The 19,653-nt window shown below is 40.2% G+C and overlaps 1 protein-coding gene across 4 annotated transcripts; it reads right to left on the bottom strand.

Annotated features, from left to right (window-relative positions):
• Positions 1-1,678: 1,678 nt before the first annotated feature.
• fadsd6 (delta-6 fatty acyl desaturase) lies at positions 1,679-15,593 on the bottom strand. 4 transcript variants are annotated; one of them, XM_014170212.2, is made up of 14 exons: positions 15,338-15,586; positions 14,545-14,639; positions 14,144-14,455; positions 8,785-8,895; positions 7,843-8,040; positions 7,513-7,614; positions 7,042-7,167; positions 6,460-6,520; positions 6,255-6,331; positions 5,854-5,951; positions 5,596-5,692; positions 4,694-4,773; positions 4,185-4,310; positions 1,679-3,968 (listed from the first exon to the last, which is right to left on the bottom strand). In XM_014170212.2, exons 3-14 carry the CDS (start codon positions 14,378-14,380, stop codon positions 3,917-3,919), a joined length of 1,365 nt encoding a protein of 454 aa, XP_014025687.1. In that variant the 5' UTR covers positions 14,381-14,455; positions 14,545-14,639; positions 15,338-15,586; the 3' UTR covers positions 1,679-3,916. The 4 variants fall into 4 exon arrangements, with proteins under 4 accessions (XP_014025687.1, XP_014025688.1, NP_001117047.1 ...); XM_014170213.2 differs by lacking the exon at positions 14,545-14,639 and having other exon boundaries at positions 15,338-15,593; NM_001123575.2 differs by having other exon boundaries at positions 3,459-3,968; positions 14,144-14,639; positions 15,338-15,362.
• Positions 15,594-19,653: the final 4,060 nt, after the last annotated feature.

Here is a 19,653-nt window from a genome sequence, read left to right as displayed (position 1 = left end):
CTACTCATTCAAGGGTTTTTCTTTATTTTGACTATTTTCTACATTGTAGGATAATAGTGAAGATATCAAAACTATGAAATAACACATATGGAATCATGTAGGAACCCCAAAAAAAGTGTTAAACAACTCAAAATATATTTTAAATTTCAGATTTTACAAAGTAGCCACCCTTTGTCTCATACTGGGTCTCATGCCTCAATGAACTTATCCTATGCAGTAGAGGTAACTTCTGGGTCTTCCTTTCCTGTGGTGGTCCTCATGAGATCCAGTTTCATCATAGCGCTTGATGATTTTGCGACAGCACTTGAAGAAACTTTCAAAGTTCTTGAAATGTTCCGTATTGACTGACCTTCATGTCTTAAAGTAATGATGGACTGTTGTTTCTCTTTGCTTATTTGAGCTGTTCTTGCCATAATATGGACTTGGTAGTTTACCAAATAGGGCTACCTTTTGTATACAAACTGATTGGCTCAACACAACTGATTGGCTGAAACGCATTAAGAAGGAAAGAAATTCCACAAATAAACTTTTAACAAGGCACATCTGCTAATTGAAATGCATTCCAGGTGACTACCTCATGAAGCTGGTTGAGAGAATTCAAAGAGTGTGCAAAGCTGTCATCAAGGCAAAGGGTGGCTACTTTGAAGAATCTTAAATATAAAATATATTTTGATTTGCTTAACACATGATTCCATATGTGTTATTTCATAGTTTTGATGTCTTCACTATTTTCTATAATACAGAAAAACCCTTGAATGTGTAGGTGTGTCCAAACTTTTGACTAGTACTGTATTTAAATATGATATTTCAGTTTCATATTTTATACATTTGCAAAAATGTATAAAAACATGTTTTTGCTTTGTCATTATGGGGTATTGTGTGTAGATTGATGAGGAAAAATTTGAATTTAATAAATTATAGAAAGGGAAAGGGAAGGTAAGGCTGTAAGGTAACAAAATGTGGAACAAGTCAAGGGGTCTGAATACACTGTAATATTTCTGTATTTCATTTTCTATAAATTAGCAAACATTTCTAAAAACATGTTTTCAATATCTCATTATGGGGTATTGTTTGTAGATGGGTGAGAAAAAAATATATATGAATACATTTTGAATTCAGGCTGTAACAGAACAGAATGTGGAATAAGTCAAGGGGTATGAATACTTTCTGAAGGCACAGTATTATACAGTCAATGAACTAAGCAGACCAGAGCCAGCTGCTATAGCATTGGTGCCTATCAGCAGGAAGGCGGGGCTAGTTACCCCTTTATGGTTATGAATGTGTCTCTACCAGTTATTTAGACAATGACTAGCCCAGTTAGCGCTAGTTTATGCTAACTTACTAGCTAGCAACTTCACTAGCAGTAAATACTAGCCATCTAGCTAGTTAGCATAAGCTCCTAGGAGTGCTAACTATCAAACTTACTAACATATTGTCTGATGTAAATTACATCAAAAAAGATAACGTAACTAAATTGCAGATGTACATGTTTCCACTAGTGACTGATAGCTTTACAGTTAATGTTACTTTATAGCCTTTTAGATATTTTACGTCATATAGCTAGATCGCTAGCAACATTTTTAAGAGAGAGCTTTTTAATTGGCATCTCTCCCCCTGTTTTCAGTCATAGGTGGGGACACGGATTACGTGTGAGCAGTGAAGGAGGTGGGCTCATAAGTTGTGCTCCAATTTGACTGGGGATAGCTTTATTTGTGACCTATGTACATATTAGAATCGTGCAATAACAGAGCATAAGAGAATTGCCACATCAATGTTACACTGAATTAATGACTTGAGTTATTGTTATTAAATATTCAATTCCAATGTTAATGTTATTTTCCATTAAATATTATAATTCTATTAATATATTTTCTTAATGAATTAAAAACAACTATTGAAAACCTTTTGCTCCTGAATGTCATTTTAAATTCTGCTGGGATTTAAAATCTTGCAATATTCAAATCATATTTAGTACAATTGTACATAATGGATTGTAAGGAAAAGGAACAGCAAAGAAAAAACAAAGAACATTAATGAGCAGGTGAGTTAGAAAGAGGGACTTTGCATCAAATTTCCTCATAGTGTGGATATTAATGCTGACATGTGCAACAATGTCCACCCCATAAGACAACTAGACTTAGCTTTTAAGTATTACTTACTAAATCATTTCTAAATAAAACTGATTACATTCATTTGAACACATTTGTGTGAAACCCTATGTCCCATAGTCTTCTATCGGGGTAACTGGCACCCCTGGGGGGGGAGTTACCCCGGTAAAAAAAACAGCCCTTTTCTAAATACAACATTTCACGAAATAACAAAAAAAGTGTAAATTGTAGCCATTTATTTCACTTTATAGCTTATTCACCTAAGCATGACCTTCATCGACGTACCAATTTGTTTTCCAAACATTTATTTTGTGTGTCAGCAATTTTAGTTACCCCCTAGTACCCTACCTGCGCTTTTATGAGCGCTTTATTAAGCTGTGAGAAGCATATCTCTCCAAATCCTGAGGTCATTGAGTTAGCGAAGTTGGGTTATTTCTGTAGCAAATGAAAATAGACATTTTTATATCAGAAAATGTAGACTATCATACCCATATGTTAAGAACAGACAATGAATATTTTGTGAAATGTTGTTGAAGTTCTGGTTCTGTAAGGATGAGACTGTTTCACTATATCCTTCACCACCTGTTGCCTAGCTAAACTGTCTTGGCTAGAAGCATTCTTCTGAGAAAGCGTAAGGTGTTTATTTTCTTTCAGAAGGCTGTGTATCTTGTCTTACCGTTTATAATCTAAATGCTAAATTGCAGATTTTGCAGAATATATTGTTGTAATCTCCAAAGCGTCCCACCGGTGTATTGGTTTGCTCTTTTTTCAAACTATATTATGGTTTTACATTTTTTTTATATATTTTCTTGTTGGATTCATAGTCTCTCCCCTTTAACTGTTCTAATTGCCAAATGTTTTATAACCTCCGATGATCAGGTATAGTCTGTTAGAGAGGATCAGCTTCGGGCAAAGTGAGGCGTAGAATCACTAATCTACAAATAGCATTCCCTGCTAAATAATAGGTTTAGTGCGATTACGTTTTGTATGCTGCGCCTCCCCTGGTTTAAGAGACCCCCCCACCAAAACACTCACATACACCCAGACATTGGATGACTGATTGGAGACAGCTTGTGTCAATTAAAGAGCATTTCCTAGGATTTTCTGCCTGCAGCAAGCCCAGTGGATAATGCTTGAAATACCATAAAAGAAAACCCCCACAAAAAAAAGACGCCCTACCAACGATGTACATGAACTAAGGCTGTCAAACAATTACATTTTTTTCAATAGAGTTAACTAGCAGGATTTGCTGCAATTAATTGCAAATTCCTAATTTGCTCAAAGTGAGCTGTAATTTAAGATTTTTCATACCAAAAGCTTTTTTCTAAAGTAACAGTTAGCAAAATTAGGTCAACTGAGAAAGCAAACTTTATTTAACCTCAACTTATTTTTACATGGCATTATAGATTTTAGTTGTATACATGATGTCTTTTGGATGTTTTCAGTGTATTCAACTCTTTCAGACAATGCGATTAATCGCGATTAAAAAAAAATGTATGCACTAAAATTAAAAAAGTTAACTGAAGTTAACTGATTAACTCTGACAGCCCTAATATAAACCCTGGATTGTTGCTTTGGATCCCCCATTAGTTCCTGCCAAGGCAGCAGCTACTCTTCCTGGGGTTTATTATGGATTCCCATTAATTCCTGCCAAGGCAGCAGCTACTCTTCCTGGGGTCCAAAAAATGATTAAAACAATTACGTCACAACAAAATACAGCATCTGACACAAACGTCTGGGGAAACTATCTCTGTTCACAGGTAGTTAATATGCGATGGATTAAATCCCGTCCAGAGTCAGGAAGGGATTTATTTATGGAGATATGCATCTAGCCACAGATCCCCTGACTTCTTCAGTGACCTGGAGAAGAACAGAGGTGGATAACAAACAAGGTAAATCACAGGAAACTGAGAGCAGCAGGTATCACCTTATGATGTACAATCTATTCCCAGAGGATAGCGCTTACAAGTATTCATTAAAACATATTTATGTTTTATTTTTAAACTGAGTAGCTATTTGTCTGCAACTATTTCATACCCCTGGATAAGTAGTGGTATATGTGATGTTACCACTTACCTGACAACATCAATGATGGCTTTCTGCAAAGTCTTGACCTGATAGGGAATTCCATGTTTCTCACACAAAGTACGCACCAGAGGAGCCACCAGGTGGTAGTTATGACGGGGCATGGTAGGAAACAGACTGGGAGACAGAGGGGGAGACAGAGAAAGAGAGAGAGTTGGGGGGAGAGAAAGAAAGCAGCAGAAAGAGGGGGGGAGAGAGAGGAGGGAGGGAAGAGGGAGAGAAGAGAAGAGGAGAGAGAGAGCAAAGGGTATCAGAGTTTCTCAGAGAAACCTCAGTTTCTGAGTAGGATTGTATCAATGTTGTATCTCAACACTATTCATAATTCATTAGTACAAGTAATTAGTGCAGTAATTAGTACAAACAACTTAAGTTATATTTAAGATCAAATAAAGCTGAATACTGCCTAAACTATAACATACTTTAGTATCTGAATGACTTTATAAATGACCATATAAATACAGTATATACTGTTTGACAGGTGGGATATTTGTTCCACTTACTGGTGTTCAATCTGAAAGTTGAGGTGTCCACTGAACCAGTCGTTGAAGGTTGACTGTTCAATGTTGCAAGTACCACTCAACTAAGACCACAGAAAGAGACACGTTATAGCACCCTCTACTGGAGAACTATAGATGTGGCATGAGGGAACACACTAAATGTATTGGGTAAAGTGTTATGAAATGTAATGTCATGTAATATTTTAAACTGTACATAACTGTAATAATGTTGCTGGACCCCAGGAAGAGTAGCTGCTGCCTTGGCAGGAACTAATGGGGATCCATAATAAACCCCAGGAAGAGTATCTGCTGCCTTGGCAGGAACTAATGGGGATCCATAATAAACCCCAGGAAGAGTAGCTGCTTCCTTGGCAGGAACTAATGGGGATTCATAATAAACCCCAGAATATCTGCTGCCTTCAAACATCTCCCCAGGAAAGTAGCTGCTGCCTTGGCAGGAACTAATGGGGATCCATAATAACCCCAGGAAGAGTAGCTGCTTCCTTGGCAGGAACTAATGGGGATCCATAATAAACCCCAGGAAGAGTAGCTGCTGCCTTGGCAGGAACTAATGGGGATCCATAATAAACCCCAGGAAGAGTAGCTGCTGCCTTGGCAGGAACTAATGGGGATCCATAATAAACCCCAGGAAGAGTAGCTGCTTCCTTGGCAGGAACTAATGGGGATCCATAATAAATACAAATGCAGATTGCACAACCCCAGAAAACACTCCAGGGCCTGTATTCACTAAGCTTCAGTGTAGGAGTGCTGTTACAGGATCAGTTTAGCATTTTAAGATGATAATGAATAGGAATGTAAGGACAGGGGGGACCTGATCCTAGATCAGCACTCCTACTCCAAGACACTGTGTATATGGACCCAGTTGTCTAGTAATGACATGTTACCTGCATGGTGAGCCAATCCTGGTGTCTCTCATGATCTATCTCCATAGGAAGGTGATTCATCTGGGTCACCCATACAAACCAGTGGCTTTCCAAAAACCTATATACAGTACAATATTCACAATACAATTATTCAGCCACAATATTATGTTACATTATTACATCAAGCACAGCATTGAGCTGTTTTCTAATACTGTAGATAGTTTGAATACAGTGAATGAATGAGTTAATCTTTGAGCTCCCTCTCAGTTCATACTTTACCTGACGAAGGTGATCAATGCTACTGAGCCAAAGAAACCAAAGAAGGGATAGTAAGAGCAGAAGAAGCGAAGGTAGAAAGTCATCGACCACGCCAGATCCTTCACAGGAGACAAAGATTGGTATTACGGCCAGACATTATCACATCCGGGGTTCCTAGCAAAGCAACAATTATCACTGTTGATTAGGAAGTTGGTAATTTCTGATAGTAGTCAGTGTGTTGTTGGTGGTGCAATATTATTTCTTGCTAGCTTTAGTGAGCAACAAACAAGGATTTAGTGCCCCCAGGTGTTAGCATAGTCATATAATTACAGGTGTGTCTCTCTCTCTCTCTCATGGAAGCCTTATGTTCCACATAGGAAGGAAGAGGATTAAGTCTAAATTTAATTGGTATGATATCTCACCACCCAGTTCCGTTGTGAAAACATGGTCTGGAATATCTGGATGGTGAAAAACACTGGAATAAGTAGTGGAGGTCCAACTGAAAGACAGAAGGAAAATATTGGTATTACATACATACATCAGTTGTCTGTCTTTTACTTGTATGTGTTCAATGGAAGTTGATGTGATTTATATACAGAAATCCATGAAACTTGTTCAGAGACTTACTGAGGAAGAAGTACTGGTGTTGGTGATGGTAGGGCATGTACTTCAACTTCTTTATACCATACTGCAATAGACAGAGACAAGGAGTCAGATGGATCTTACACAGAAACACTAATACCGTTTTAACACTACTGAGCCAAACTGTTACATGGATATCATTACATGGTTATTTCATGAATATTACATTCATCTAATGAACTATTACATGGATATTTGAATATTACATTGATATTATTACATGGTTATTTCATGAATATTACATTAAATTAATGAACTATTACATGGATATTTGAATATTACATTGATATTATTACATGGTTATTTCATGAATATTACATTAAATTAATGAACTATTACATGGATATTTGAATATTATATTGATATTATTACATGGTTATTTCATGAATATTACATTAAATTAATGAACTATTACATGGATATTTGAATATTACATGAATATCATTACATTAATATTTAGATTATTATTCAAATATGACATGGAGTCAGATGGGTCATAAAGCACTAAGGTTGTTGTTTCAATTCCAGCAAGGATCACATACACAAATATAATATAGTGATAACTACCTCTACAGGCTGCTTGTCTCCCAGGACGAAAACATGCAGCATATTAACATCAGGATCTTTACTCAACACGTTGGGTTTAGCGTGGTGCTGGAAGTGACGATGGTTCCACCAGTTAGCAGAGGCACCCTGGAAACACACAGCTAATGTTACTTATTAATGGTACACACAATTACACTTACTGTAACTTACAATTGTTGGACACTACACGAAATAAGGCTAATGTATAGCAGTGAACTTGAAAATGTAACACTGCTCTGGTGAATGTAGGAAAGTGAAAGGGACAGTTTCCTGAACAAAGATTTAACATAGTCCTGGAGTAAAATGTCATTTCAAAGGAGATCATCCATTGAGAATGGTTTTCAGTCCAGGACTGGGTTTAAACTGTGTCCGGTTAACTTATCCAAAGAGTAGCAGAAGATCAGCCTAAAGAAACAGTAATGTCAAATGTCCAACCATTGTCCAGTAGCCTACCTTTAGGTGTCCAATGACAAACTTGTGCAGTACGTGATTCCAGCTGGATTTCTTGCAGACTGACAGGTGGCCGTAGTCATGCTGCAGCCAGCCAGCCTGGGACTGAGAGGGAAAAAGAAAGGCAGATTTTGAACGGTGTCTGAAAGGTGGTTCGGTAACCCTATGGCTAACCTAAACCCTCACCGTAACCTAACCTCACCACCCCTAAACTTAATCCTAACCCGAACCTAATCCTCTAATTCTAACCTTAATCCTAAACCTAACCCTAACCTTAGATCCCTATGCCTGTCAAATATCTTCTTGTACTCCCTAATAATACTGTAATGGTACCTGAGACGTGGCCAGCATGAGGGAACAGAGCAGTGTGAGGCTCCAGCTGGTCCCCCAGACCCAGAGCAGGCCCAAAGCCAGGGCCTCTAGTAGCAGGATGTGGCCCAGGTAGAGGCTGAAGAACAGGGGGCGGGCACGGAGCAAACCCTCCCTCTCCACACGGTTGCGCAAGGCCTGGAAATCCTGCACCAGTACTGCCTGTATGGGTTAGAGGTCATCAATAATCAATACAGACGTATGAAGTCTATCTCAATGAATCTGTCCTTGATTTCAGGAGGCGAGGAGATAGCAGAAAGACAAACTGTGATAGAGCCAGTAGATGAACCAAGAGGATGGATGATGATGAAAGAAAGATGAGAATTGAGGGAGTGGAGGAGGAGGACAGGAGGGGGATGAGGACAGTGTAAATTGAGAAGAGAAACCTGAAGAAGAAGAAGAGATGATGGGTAAGGAAATAAGAGTAACAGAAAGATGTAAGACTCCTGAATAGGTAAACAGACCGAGCGGGCAGCAGGGCATCTGGGCACATAGACAGGCTGGTATAATGTGCCCTAGTTATAGGGGCATCTGGGCACATAGACAGGCTGGTATAATGTGCCCTAGTTATAGTAGATGACACACTACTTTTCTAGGAGGTAAATCTCGTCTTGAAATATCTCCATCCACATCACACCTGCTCTTACCACACTCTGACACATTATAGAAAGTAACATTCTGCACAGCATTCTGTCTGAGAAGCATGGAATTCCCTATCAGCCAGAGAAAGACAGGCCTCACATTGGTCCCTGGGTCCCTACCTAAACCTACAGTATGTTAGAGTGGGCGTGGGGCTATGTCAGAGGGAGAGACGCTCTAGGCTTCACATTCTATGTTTCATTATGTAGCCTACAACGATGTATGTTATGTAGAGGGAGAGAGAGAGAGAAAGATGGGGATCCTCACATTTTTCCCATGGTCCTGGCTGGGCTCTGTCGGTGCCAGCTCTCCAATCAGCAACGGCTTCAGAAACTTCCTGACAAAATTAGGATTGGGATGGAATGCGACAAATGCGTCCTACAAATCAGAGATATAGATTAATCTATGTTGCATAATATAAATACATACAAATGTCCTTCTTATGTCTCTCAGTTAATAAAACAAATATTTAAAACAATCACCGTGAGATTAGTTAAGAGGTGATCATGATATTAGGATTCAGCAATGTACAATCCCCTAACAACAAATGTAATATGTCATACAGTCACAATGTACAATCTACTAACAGGGGTTTACCGGGGCTGAAGCCCCTGTGCCCAGGCCGGACGTGGGGGACCCAAGAGGAAGCAAAATAAATAAATAAGGAAATATATATATAAGGAAATATATATATAAGGAAATATTTCCTTATATTATATTATATTATATATATATATATATATATATATATATATATATATATATATATATATATATATCAGTGTATATTATATATGTAGTCTTCTCTTGACTGCAACCGCTAACCACAGGAGGATTTGAGTGTAGACAGCATGCTGCTGCCTGGTGCTACTCTGTTAATCGTCAGATGGTGGAAGGACAGAAGGTAGAGGGCCCACGTGAGTAACTTGTGAGGCCCTGCCTTAATTGGGTAACTGATTAATAAAAAATACAAATAAAACAGCATAATAAATGTGGCTGGTCAATTGTATGAGTCAGGGGCCCAAGCCCATAGGGAATCCAAGAGGCAAAAAAAACTTTATATAATTTTTTATCCAATCAATCTCTCAAATTTAGAAATACACCAGAGAGCATAATTTAGCCATTGGGGATCAACAGTTTATTAAAAATAACTGGATTAAGTTTTATCACAAGCACATAAAGGTAACTGCCAAATAAAGGAAACACCAACATAAAGACTCTTAAAGTGAGTTGGACCACCACGAGCTGCCAGAACAGTTTCAATGCGCCTTGGCATAGATTCTACAAGTGGACCTAAATCATGCCAGGAAAATGCACCCCACACCATATTTTTACATTTTACATTTTTAGTAATTTAGCAGACGCTCTTATCCAGAGCGACTTACAGTAGTGAATGCATACATTTCATTTCATACATTTTTTTTTTTTCCTGTGCTGGCCCCCCGTGGGAATCGAACCCACAACCCTGGCGTTGCAAACACCATGCTCTACCAACTGAGCTTGCATCCCTCGTTAACGCAAGTGTTTCCTTTATTTTGGCAGTTACCGGTATGCCTACAGTCTGGTTTGGCCACAGTATGGGCAGCATGTGCACCAAATATACAGCTTGTTGTGTTGTGGCCATAGACATATAATTCATAGAAGTGGTCTTGGAACCTCTTACCCTGGCAATTTGACTTTTAAACTCATGGATACACTAGCAATGGATGCCAGTCCTGACTTGACTGGAAACTGCCACCTATGGATTATATTTCTATGGTTGGTTGCAGCTGTCAGTTTGCGTTTTGCCAATTTCAAAATACAATCGCGGGAAAAATGTACAGTTTGGAAAGCAAATGGCTACTACTGAAAACAGAAGACTAGACAGTCTGTAGAACCAATAAAAACAATGTTTTTTTTTTGTTAACATTAACACTGTTTTTCATAGCTCATCTTGAGATAGGCTACTGCGACAACGAGCGCATCGGCCATCACCGTGAGTAACCTATGGCTTCATCTTCATCATTAGGTGAATCAGTGTGCCACTGGACATTTTATTTGGTTGCCTACTGTAGCTTATGATAGATATATATATATATATATATATGTACAGTTGAAGTCGGAAGTTTACCTACACTTAGGTTGGAGTCACTAAAACTCGTTTTTCAACCACTCCACAAATTTCTTGTAAAGAAACTATAGTTTTGGCAAGTCGGTTAGGACATCTACTTTGTGCATGACACAAGTCATTTTTCCAACAATTGTTTACAGAGAGATTATTTCACTTATAATTCACTGTATCACAATTCCAGTGGGTCAGAAGTTTACATACACTAAGTTGACTGTGCCTTTAAACAGCTTGGAAAATTCCAGAAAATGATGTCATGGCTTTAGAATCTTCTGTTAGGCTAATTGACATCATTTGAGTCAATTGGAGGTGTACCTGTGGATGTATTTCAAGGCCTACCTTCAAACTCAGTGCCTCTTTGCTTGACATCATGGGAAAATCAAAAGAAATCAGCCAAGACCTCAGAAAAACAATTGTAGATCTCCACAAGTCTGGTTCATCCTTGGTAGCAATTTCCAAACTCCTGAAGGTACCACGTTCATCTGTACAAACAATAGTACGCAAGTATAAACACCATGGGACCACGCAGCTATCATACCACTCAGGAAGGAGATGCGCTCTCCTGGAGATGAATGTACTTTGGTGCGAAAAGTGCAAAGCAATCCCAGAACAACAGCAAAGGACCTTGTGAAGATGTTGGAGGAAACAGGCACAAAAGTATCTATATCCACAGTAAAACGAATCCTATATCGACATAACCTGAAAGGCCGCTCAGCAAAGAAGAAGCCCGTGCTCCAAAACCGCTATTAAAAAGCCAGACTACGGTTTGTAACTGCTCATGGGGACAAAGATTATACTTTTTGGAGAAATGTCCTCTGGTCTGATGAAACAAAAATAGAACTGTTTGGCCATAATGACCGTCATTATGTTTGGAGGAAAAAGGGGGAGGATTGCAAGCCGAAGAACACCATCCCAACCGTGAAGCACGGGGGTGGCAGCATCATGTTGTGGGGGTGCTTTGCTGCAGGAGGGACTGGTGCACTTCACAAAATAGATGGCATCATGAGGAACGGAAATTATGTGGATATATTGAAGCAACATCTCAAGACATCAGTCAGGAAGTTAAAGCTTGTTCGCAAATGGGTCTTCCAAATGGACAATGACCCCAAGCATACTTCCAAAGTTGTGGCAAAATGGCTTAAGGACAATAAAGTCAAGGTATTGGAGTGGCCAACACAAAGCTCTGACCTCAATCCTATAGAACATTTGTGGGCAGAACTGAAAAAGCGTGTGCGAGCAAGGAGGCCTACAAACCTACTCAGTTACACCAGCTCTGTCAGGAGGAATGGGCCAAAATTCACCCAACTTATTGTTGGAAGCTTGTGGAAGGCTACCTGAAACGTTTGACCCAAGTTAAACAATTTAAAGGCAATGCTACCAAATACTAATTGAGTGTATGTACAGTGGGGCAAAAAAGTATTTAGTCAGCCACCAATTGTGCAAGTTCTCCCACTTAAAAATATGAGAGAGGCCTGTAATTTTCATCATAGGTACACGTCAACTATGACAGACAAAATGAGAAAAAAAATCCAGAAAATCACATTGTAGGATTTTTTATGAATTTATTTGCAAATTATGGTGGAAAATAAGTATTTGGTCACCTACAAACAAGCAAGATTTCTGGCTCTCACAGACCTGTAACTTCTTCTTTAAGAGGCTCCTCTGTCCTCCACTCGTTACCTGTATTAATGGCACCTGTTTGAACTTGTTATCAGTATAAAAGACACCTGTCCACAACCTCAAACAGACACACTCCAAACTCCACTATGGCCATGACCAAAGAGCTGTCAAAGGACACCAGAAACAAAATTGTAGACCTGCACCAGGCTGGAAGACTGAATCTGCAATAGGTAAGCAGCTTGGTTTGAAGAAATCAACTGTGGGAGCAATTATTAGGAAATGGAAGACATACAAGACCACTGATAATCTCCCTCGATCTGGGGCTGCACGCAAGATCTCACCCCGTGGGGTCAAAATGATCACAAGAACGGTGAGCAAAAATCCCAGAACCACACGGGGGGACCTAGTGAATGACCTGCAGAGAGCTGGGACCAAAGTAACAAAGCCTACCATCAGTAACACACTACGCCGCCAGGGACTCAAATCCTGCAGTGCCAGACGTGTTCCCCTGCTTAAGCCAGTACATGTCCAGGCCCATCTGAAGTTTGCTAGAGAGCATTTGGATGATCCAGAAGAGGATTGGGAGAATGTCATATGAAACCAAAATATAACTTTTTGGTAAAAACTCAACTCGTTGTGTTTGGAGGACAAAGCATGCTGAGTTGCATCCAAAGAACACCATACCTACTGTGAAGAATGGGGGTGGAAACATCATGCTTTGGGGCTGTTTTTCTGCAAAGGGACCAGGACGACTGATCCGTGTAAAGGAAAGAATGAATGGGGCCATGTATCGTGAGATTTTGAGTGAAAACCTCCTTCCATCAGCAAGGGCATTGAAGATGAAACGTGGCTGGGTCTTTCAGCATGACAATGATCCCAAACACACCGCCCGGGCAACGAAGGAGTGGCTTCGCAAGAAGCATTTCAAGGTCCTGGAGTGGCCTAGCCAGTCTCCAGATCTCAACCCCATAGAAAATCTTTGGAGGGAGTTGAAAGTCCGTGTTGCCCAGCGACAGCCCCAAAACATCACTGCTCTAGAGGAGATCTGCATGGAGGAATGGGCCAAAATACCAGCAACAGTGTGTGAAAACCTTGTGAAGACTTACAGAAAACGTTTGACCTGTGTCATTGCCAACAAAGGGTATTTAACAAAGTATTGAGATAAACTTTTGTTATTGACCAAATACTTATTTTCCACCATAATTTGCTAATAAATTCATAAAAAATCCTACAATGTGATTTTCTGGATTTTTTTTCTCTCATTTTGTCTGTCACAGTTGAAGTGTACATATGATGAAAATTACAGGCCTCTCTCATCTTTTTAAGTGGGAGAACTTGCACAATTGGTGGCTGACTAAATACTTTTTTGCCCCACTGTAAACTTCTGACCCACTGGGAATGTGATGAAAGAAATAAAAGCTGAAATAAAATCATTCTCTCTACTATTATTCTGACATTTCACATTCTTAAAATAAAGTGGTGATCCTAACTGACCTAAGACAGGGAATTTGTAATCGGATTAAATGTCAGGAATTGTGAAAAAATGTGTTTAAATGTATTTGGCTAAGGTGTATGCAAACTTCCGACTTCAACTGTGTGTATATATATATATAAAAAACACACACACACAAATGTCCTCCTAATATTGTACAATCTGTGTGTCTCTTCATTGGCCTGGGCTATTGTTTGTTTTCATTCAAGACCAGATTGATCTCAGTTTGTCAGTCAGAGCTATGATTTCTTAATCCAGCCCTGGACATGTCATACAATGATAGGCTACTAAACGTGTCTAAACTTACAACATTACAAACATGTGCATAGGCCTGGATGAAGATCAACAGTCATACTGGAATAGCTTGAGAATATTTCACCAACAACTTCCATAGTTAGGCTACTGACCGTGGCATCTTCTCCAGCAAAGTGACTGATGACCCTGATGCCCCCCGGGTGTCTCTTTGCCCACTGGGTAATATTATAGACCTTCCTGTCGATGACCAACCACTGGTCGCCTCTGTGGGAGTGCCTCTGGACCTCTTCCCAGGTGTAGACTGCACTGCCACCTAGCCCTCCACCGGGCCCACCCCTGTCACCCTTGGCCGGCTCTCCTGAATCATTCTGCTGGCCTCCGCCCCCCATCCTCGGTTCTCTCTGCTCCACTCACACCGTCGCTGTGTCAGCTACGCTCTGTCCAGTCTGTCCAACTGAAGCACACTGAGGACCAGTCAAATGCAACGTACAGAGAGGAAGTCAGGGAATGGAATCAGAATCAGATGATGCTGTCTGAGCCAAGTCACACCTACGTGATGAAATGGTGTGACTCTTCTGCAGGTTGATGTTTATTGGGATGAGTCTCGTCCTGGAGGCAGAACTGGGAGATTTCTGCTAGATGGGCCAGCTGCAAAGTAAGTGAAAATTGGCTATATTGTAAAAATACATGAAAATAAAAATTCACTTTTTGGTCTTAATTTAAGGTTAGGATTCTCCATGTGGTTAAGGTTAGGGCTATATTTGATGACTTTGTGCTGTGCCAGCTAGCGACCATCCTGCAGAGCTGCCTCCAGAACAAGATTCATGACAAAAGAAATCGCTAACCTCCGATTCTTCTGCCAGAGGGAAGATGTTTTCTCAATTAAATTTGGTTAAAATATCGAATGACTAATATCTGAGCATTCTGTGTAGAGTTTCTATTCTAATATGTTGAGCATCGATGCAATTTACCACTTTGTTTATTTGTAACACTATATTAGAATAGAGACAAAGAGCATTGAAATGTTCTCATTAATAAATTACAAAGAAAACAGAGATGCGCCATTGTTTAGGCATGGACTCCTCTTCCGTTCCGCATATGTTTACCGAGTTTTATATGACACACAGTGCAAACCTTTATGAGTGTTTCATTTGAATGTCTGTATATAATGATAGACATGTAGACTATCAAATTATAAAATCGAGTAGTCCATTGGTGTGTCAGCCCTAAAAGAAATACCTAGGCTACATTACATTACATTAAATAAGGCTATATTACTATCAACAATATAACGCAATTATACAATGATGATTCGAATACAGAATGACTAGAATAGATGCACTCACCAATATTCCCAGATGTCCAATCCTCGCGTTCTTTACTTCTCGCTCCTTCTCTTATTCATAAAAATACATGAACTTCATTCTGATCACCAGTCTCGTCATTTATCCAATCAAATCATCAGTCGGCTACTAAAGGTAGGCCTATCTCTCGTTCCATGACGCCCTATAGCTCAATCAGTCATTCACCCGCTCGTTCACTATACAATACCAAGCAGATCATTCGAGGGTCTCTAGTCCAATGGGGTTATTTCAATAGACCCCTGGCATATCTGCAATTGGTTCAAAAAAGCCCTTCAGGTCTGTCAATCATCCACATATTTCAACCAATCAGAACGCTTGGACGCACTCCAGGGCCCCGCCCCTGACACATCAGCTTAGTGCGTGTCTACACGTTGTCTCAAGAAGAAGAAAATGACAGCCCCTTGATGCTTTAGTATGTAGTATTTTATTAGGGGTCTTCCTGGGGTTTGTACAAAACATAAAACATGACATAATACATATTTTGACCTTTATTTAACTAGGCAAGTCAGTTAAGAACAAATTCTTATTTACAATGATGTCCTACCAAAAGGCCTCCTGTGGGTATGAGGGTTAGGATTAAAAATAAATAATAAAATAAAAATATAGGACAAATCATAAATCACGAAAAGAGAGACACCACAACACTACATAAAGACAACAACATAGCATGGCAGCAACACATGAAAACACAGTATGGTAGCGACACAACATGACATCAGCACAACATGGCAGCAACACATGAAAACACAGTATGGTAGCGACACAACATGACATCAGCACAACATGGCAGCAACACATGAAAACACAGTATGGTAGCGACACAACATGACATCAGCACAACATGGCAGCAACACATGAAAACACAGTATGGTAGCGACACAACATGACATCAGCACAACATGGCAGCAACACATGAAAACACAGTATGGTAGCGACACAACATGACATCAGCACAACATGGCAGCAACACATGAAAACACAGTATGGTAGCGACACAACATGACATCAGCACAACATGGCAGCAACACATGAAAACACAGTATGGTAGCGACACAACATGACATCAGCACAACATGGCAGCAACACATGAAAACACAGTATGGTAGCGACACAACATGACATCAGCACAACATGGCAGCAACACAACATGGTAGAAACACAACATGGTAGAAACACAACATGGTAGAAACACAACATGGTAGAACACAACATGGTAGAAACACAACATGGCAGGAGCACAACATGGTAGCAACACAACATGGCAGGAGCACAACATGGTAGAAACACAACATGACATCAGCACAACATGGCAGCAACACATGAAAACACAGTATGGTAGCGACACAACATGACATCAGCACAACATGGCAGCAACACATGAAAACACAGTATGGTAGCGACACAACATGACATCAGCACAACATGGCAGCAACACAACATGGTAGTAACACAACATGGCAGCAGCACAACATGGTAGAAACACAACATGGCAGCAGCACAACATGGTAGAAACACAACATGGTAGAAACACAACATGGCAGCAACACAACATGGTAGCAACACAACATGGCAGCAACACAACATGGCAGGAGCACAACATGGTAGAAACACAACATGGCAGGACCACAACATGGTAGAAACACAACATGGCAGGACCACAACATGGTAGAAACACAACATGGTAGAAGCACAACATGGCAGCAACACAACATGGCAGCAGCACAACATGGCAGCAGCACAACATGGTAGCAACACAACATGGCAGAAACACAACATGGTAGAAACACAACATGGCAACAACAACATGGCAGCATAGCAGCACAAAACATGGTACAAACATTATTGGGCACAGACAAAAGCACAAAGGGCAAGAAGGTAGAGACAACAATACATCACACGAAGCAGACACAACTGTCAGTAAGAGTGTCCATGATTGAGTCTTTGAATGAAGAGATGGAGATAACACGGTCCAGTTTGAAGGACAGAACTACATCAAATGACAATACAGAACATATAGAAAGGCACAGAACTACATAAATTCGTTTTTTTTTAGGACAATCATTAATAGACAGGTACAAATCTACATATATTTAAAATAAGAATAGACAATTTTCATATTCTTATGCCTTAGCAATCCATGCAATGTGTACTCTTAATAACATCTACATCTGCAGGTTCTGATGCTAATCTCTCACAACCAGTTGTTCTGTTTACACTGGTGAGAATCTCACAACATTAGGAACTACCCGTGTCCTTGGTTCTCCCGTTTGACGTCAATACTGTTCATAATAATAGTAATGTGATTCATAGACGCTATTGAATGTAGCAAGTGTAACAAAAATGACAATGGAAATGCAACAATTCCTCCACGCTAAGGCTTCAAGCACAGTTTTCACCCTAGCACCCGTGCCATGCAGGTAGAGTTTCCTCCCCGCTAAGGCTTCAATTTAATCCTTCACCTCAGCAACCGTGTTGAAGTTTTCTCCCGTTCAAGTTTTAATGTAAATCCTTCACTGTAACTACATAAGTGGACTTTTTTTAAATTCAAGTTTCAACTTTATTGTCTCAGGTTTTGCAGCAAAGGAGCATCAAAAAAACAACAACATTGAACATATTTAAAATCCACATGGCTCACAATGAGACACAGTTACAGTAAATACAAGGATCTAGCTAATACACCCAAGTCATAGGGCTGACAGACATCAATACTACTAGATACAGTACACCTACCAGTGATTGACATTAGCAGCAGCACTAAAGTACAGCAAGCTATAGTTGCCTAATAATTCAGGTGCTCTGTGTATTCTTACATCATCTCGTAAACAACATATCATAAATGTGCAGACAAAAAAACAAAGAAACATAATCAACGTCATGATCGTCAACAACAACATATTACCATCATCATCATCATCATCATCATCATCATCATCCTCAACATCACCCCTAGCCTACCTCCTTCTCTTCCCTGTATTTAAAAGGGCAATGGCCACAGGGGTGAAGGAGTGCGTGTGCCTGTTAGTCTTAACAGTGGGGAATCTAAACCGGGAGCCAGAAGGTAGGACCTGGAACTCATGGTGTAGGCCCCCCCCCGCCAAAAAAAGAAAAACTTAGTCGCTTCTCAACTTACTGTTGCGAGTTTTAGATAAGTAGAATACACAATGTGCAATTTCGACCCACAAGCAACTACGGCCCCTCATGATGAGGTGACCCCCACTATCAAAGTTGCCCATCCCTGGTATAGAGGGTGGGCACAATCAGACAGGATGGATTCTACCTTCCTTACCACTTGTCTGTTGTACAGGTCAGACAGGATGTATTTTACCTTCCTTACCACTTGTCTGTTGTACAGGTCAGACAGGATGGATTCTACTTTTCCTCACCACTTGTCTGTTGTACAGGTCAGACAGGATGGATTCTACTTTTCCTCACCACTTGTCTGTTGTACAGGTCAGACAGGATGGATTCTACTTTTCCTCACCACTTGTCTGTTGTACAGGTCAGACAGGATGGATTCTACTTTTCCTTACCACTTGTCTGTTGTACAGGTCAGACAGGATGGATTCTACTTTTCCTCACCACTTGTCTGTTGTACAGGTCAGACAGACTACTCTGCTGGACTCCCGTGATCTTTACTGACGACGTTCACTGTTCTAGCTAGTACATTTTTAGCTTCGACACCAAGGTTGCCATACCAACAAATCAAAGAGACTGTTAAGACAGACTCTATGTACGACATGTAAAACAGAGTCATCAAGGTCCTGTCTACCTGGAATTTTGCCAGTTTTGTGAGACAAGAAAAAAAGGGCGTTGCTGGTAACTTCTTACACAATATGCCAGTGTTACACTCAAAGTTCAATTTATTATCAGTCGTTGTGCCAAGATACGTGCGAGTTGTCGACAGTGTCTACCACCTGGACCTTAATGATAGTGGTGATTTTTTTTTTAGATTAGATTAGATGAGTTTAGTAGTCACATGCACAGGGTCATAGATGAAATTGCAGGTTACAGTGATATTCTTATGCTCCGAGCTCCAACAGCGCAGTTAATTAGATAATAATACAAAATAATAATATATACACATTTACAACTGTAGCCATGATAAATGTCCATTGTGGGGGGGTGGGGCAGGGTAAGTATCCGTGTGGGGGGGGCACCCAATGGCGCGTTCGGCTGAGCGTACCACCCTCTGTACAGCCTTGCAGTCCTCGGCGGTGGATTTGCCGTACCAGGCCCGTGATGCAGCCCGACAGTATGCTCTTAATGGTGCTCCTGTAAAACACTGTGAGGGCAGTCGG

This window comes from Salmo salar, chromosome ssa23 (genome assembly GCF_905237065.1).
Source record: "Salmo salar chromosome ssa23, Ssal_v3.1, whole genome shotgun sequence".
NCBI classification, from domain to species: Eukaryota; Metazoa; Chordata; class Actinopteri; order Salmoniformes; family Salmonidae; genus Salmo; species Salmo salar.
This window is presented reverse-complemented; position numbering and strand designations above follow the sequence as displayed.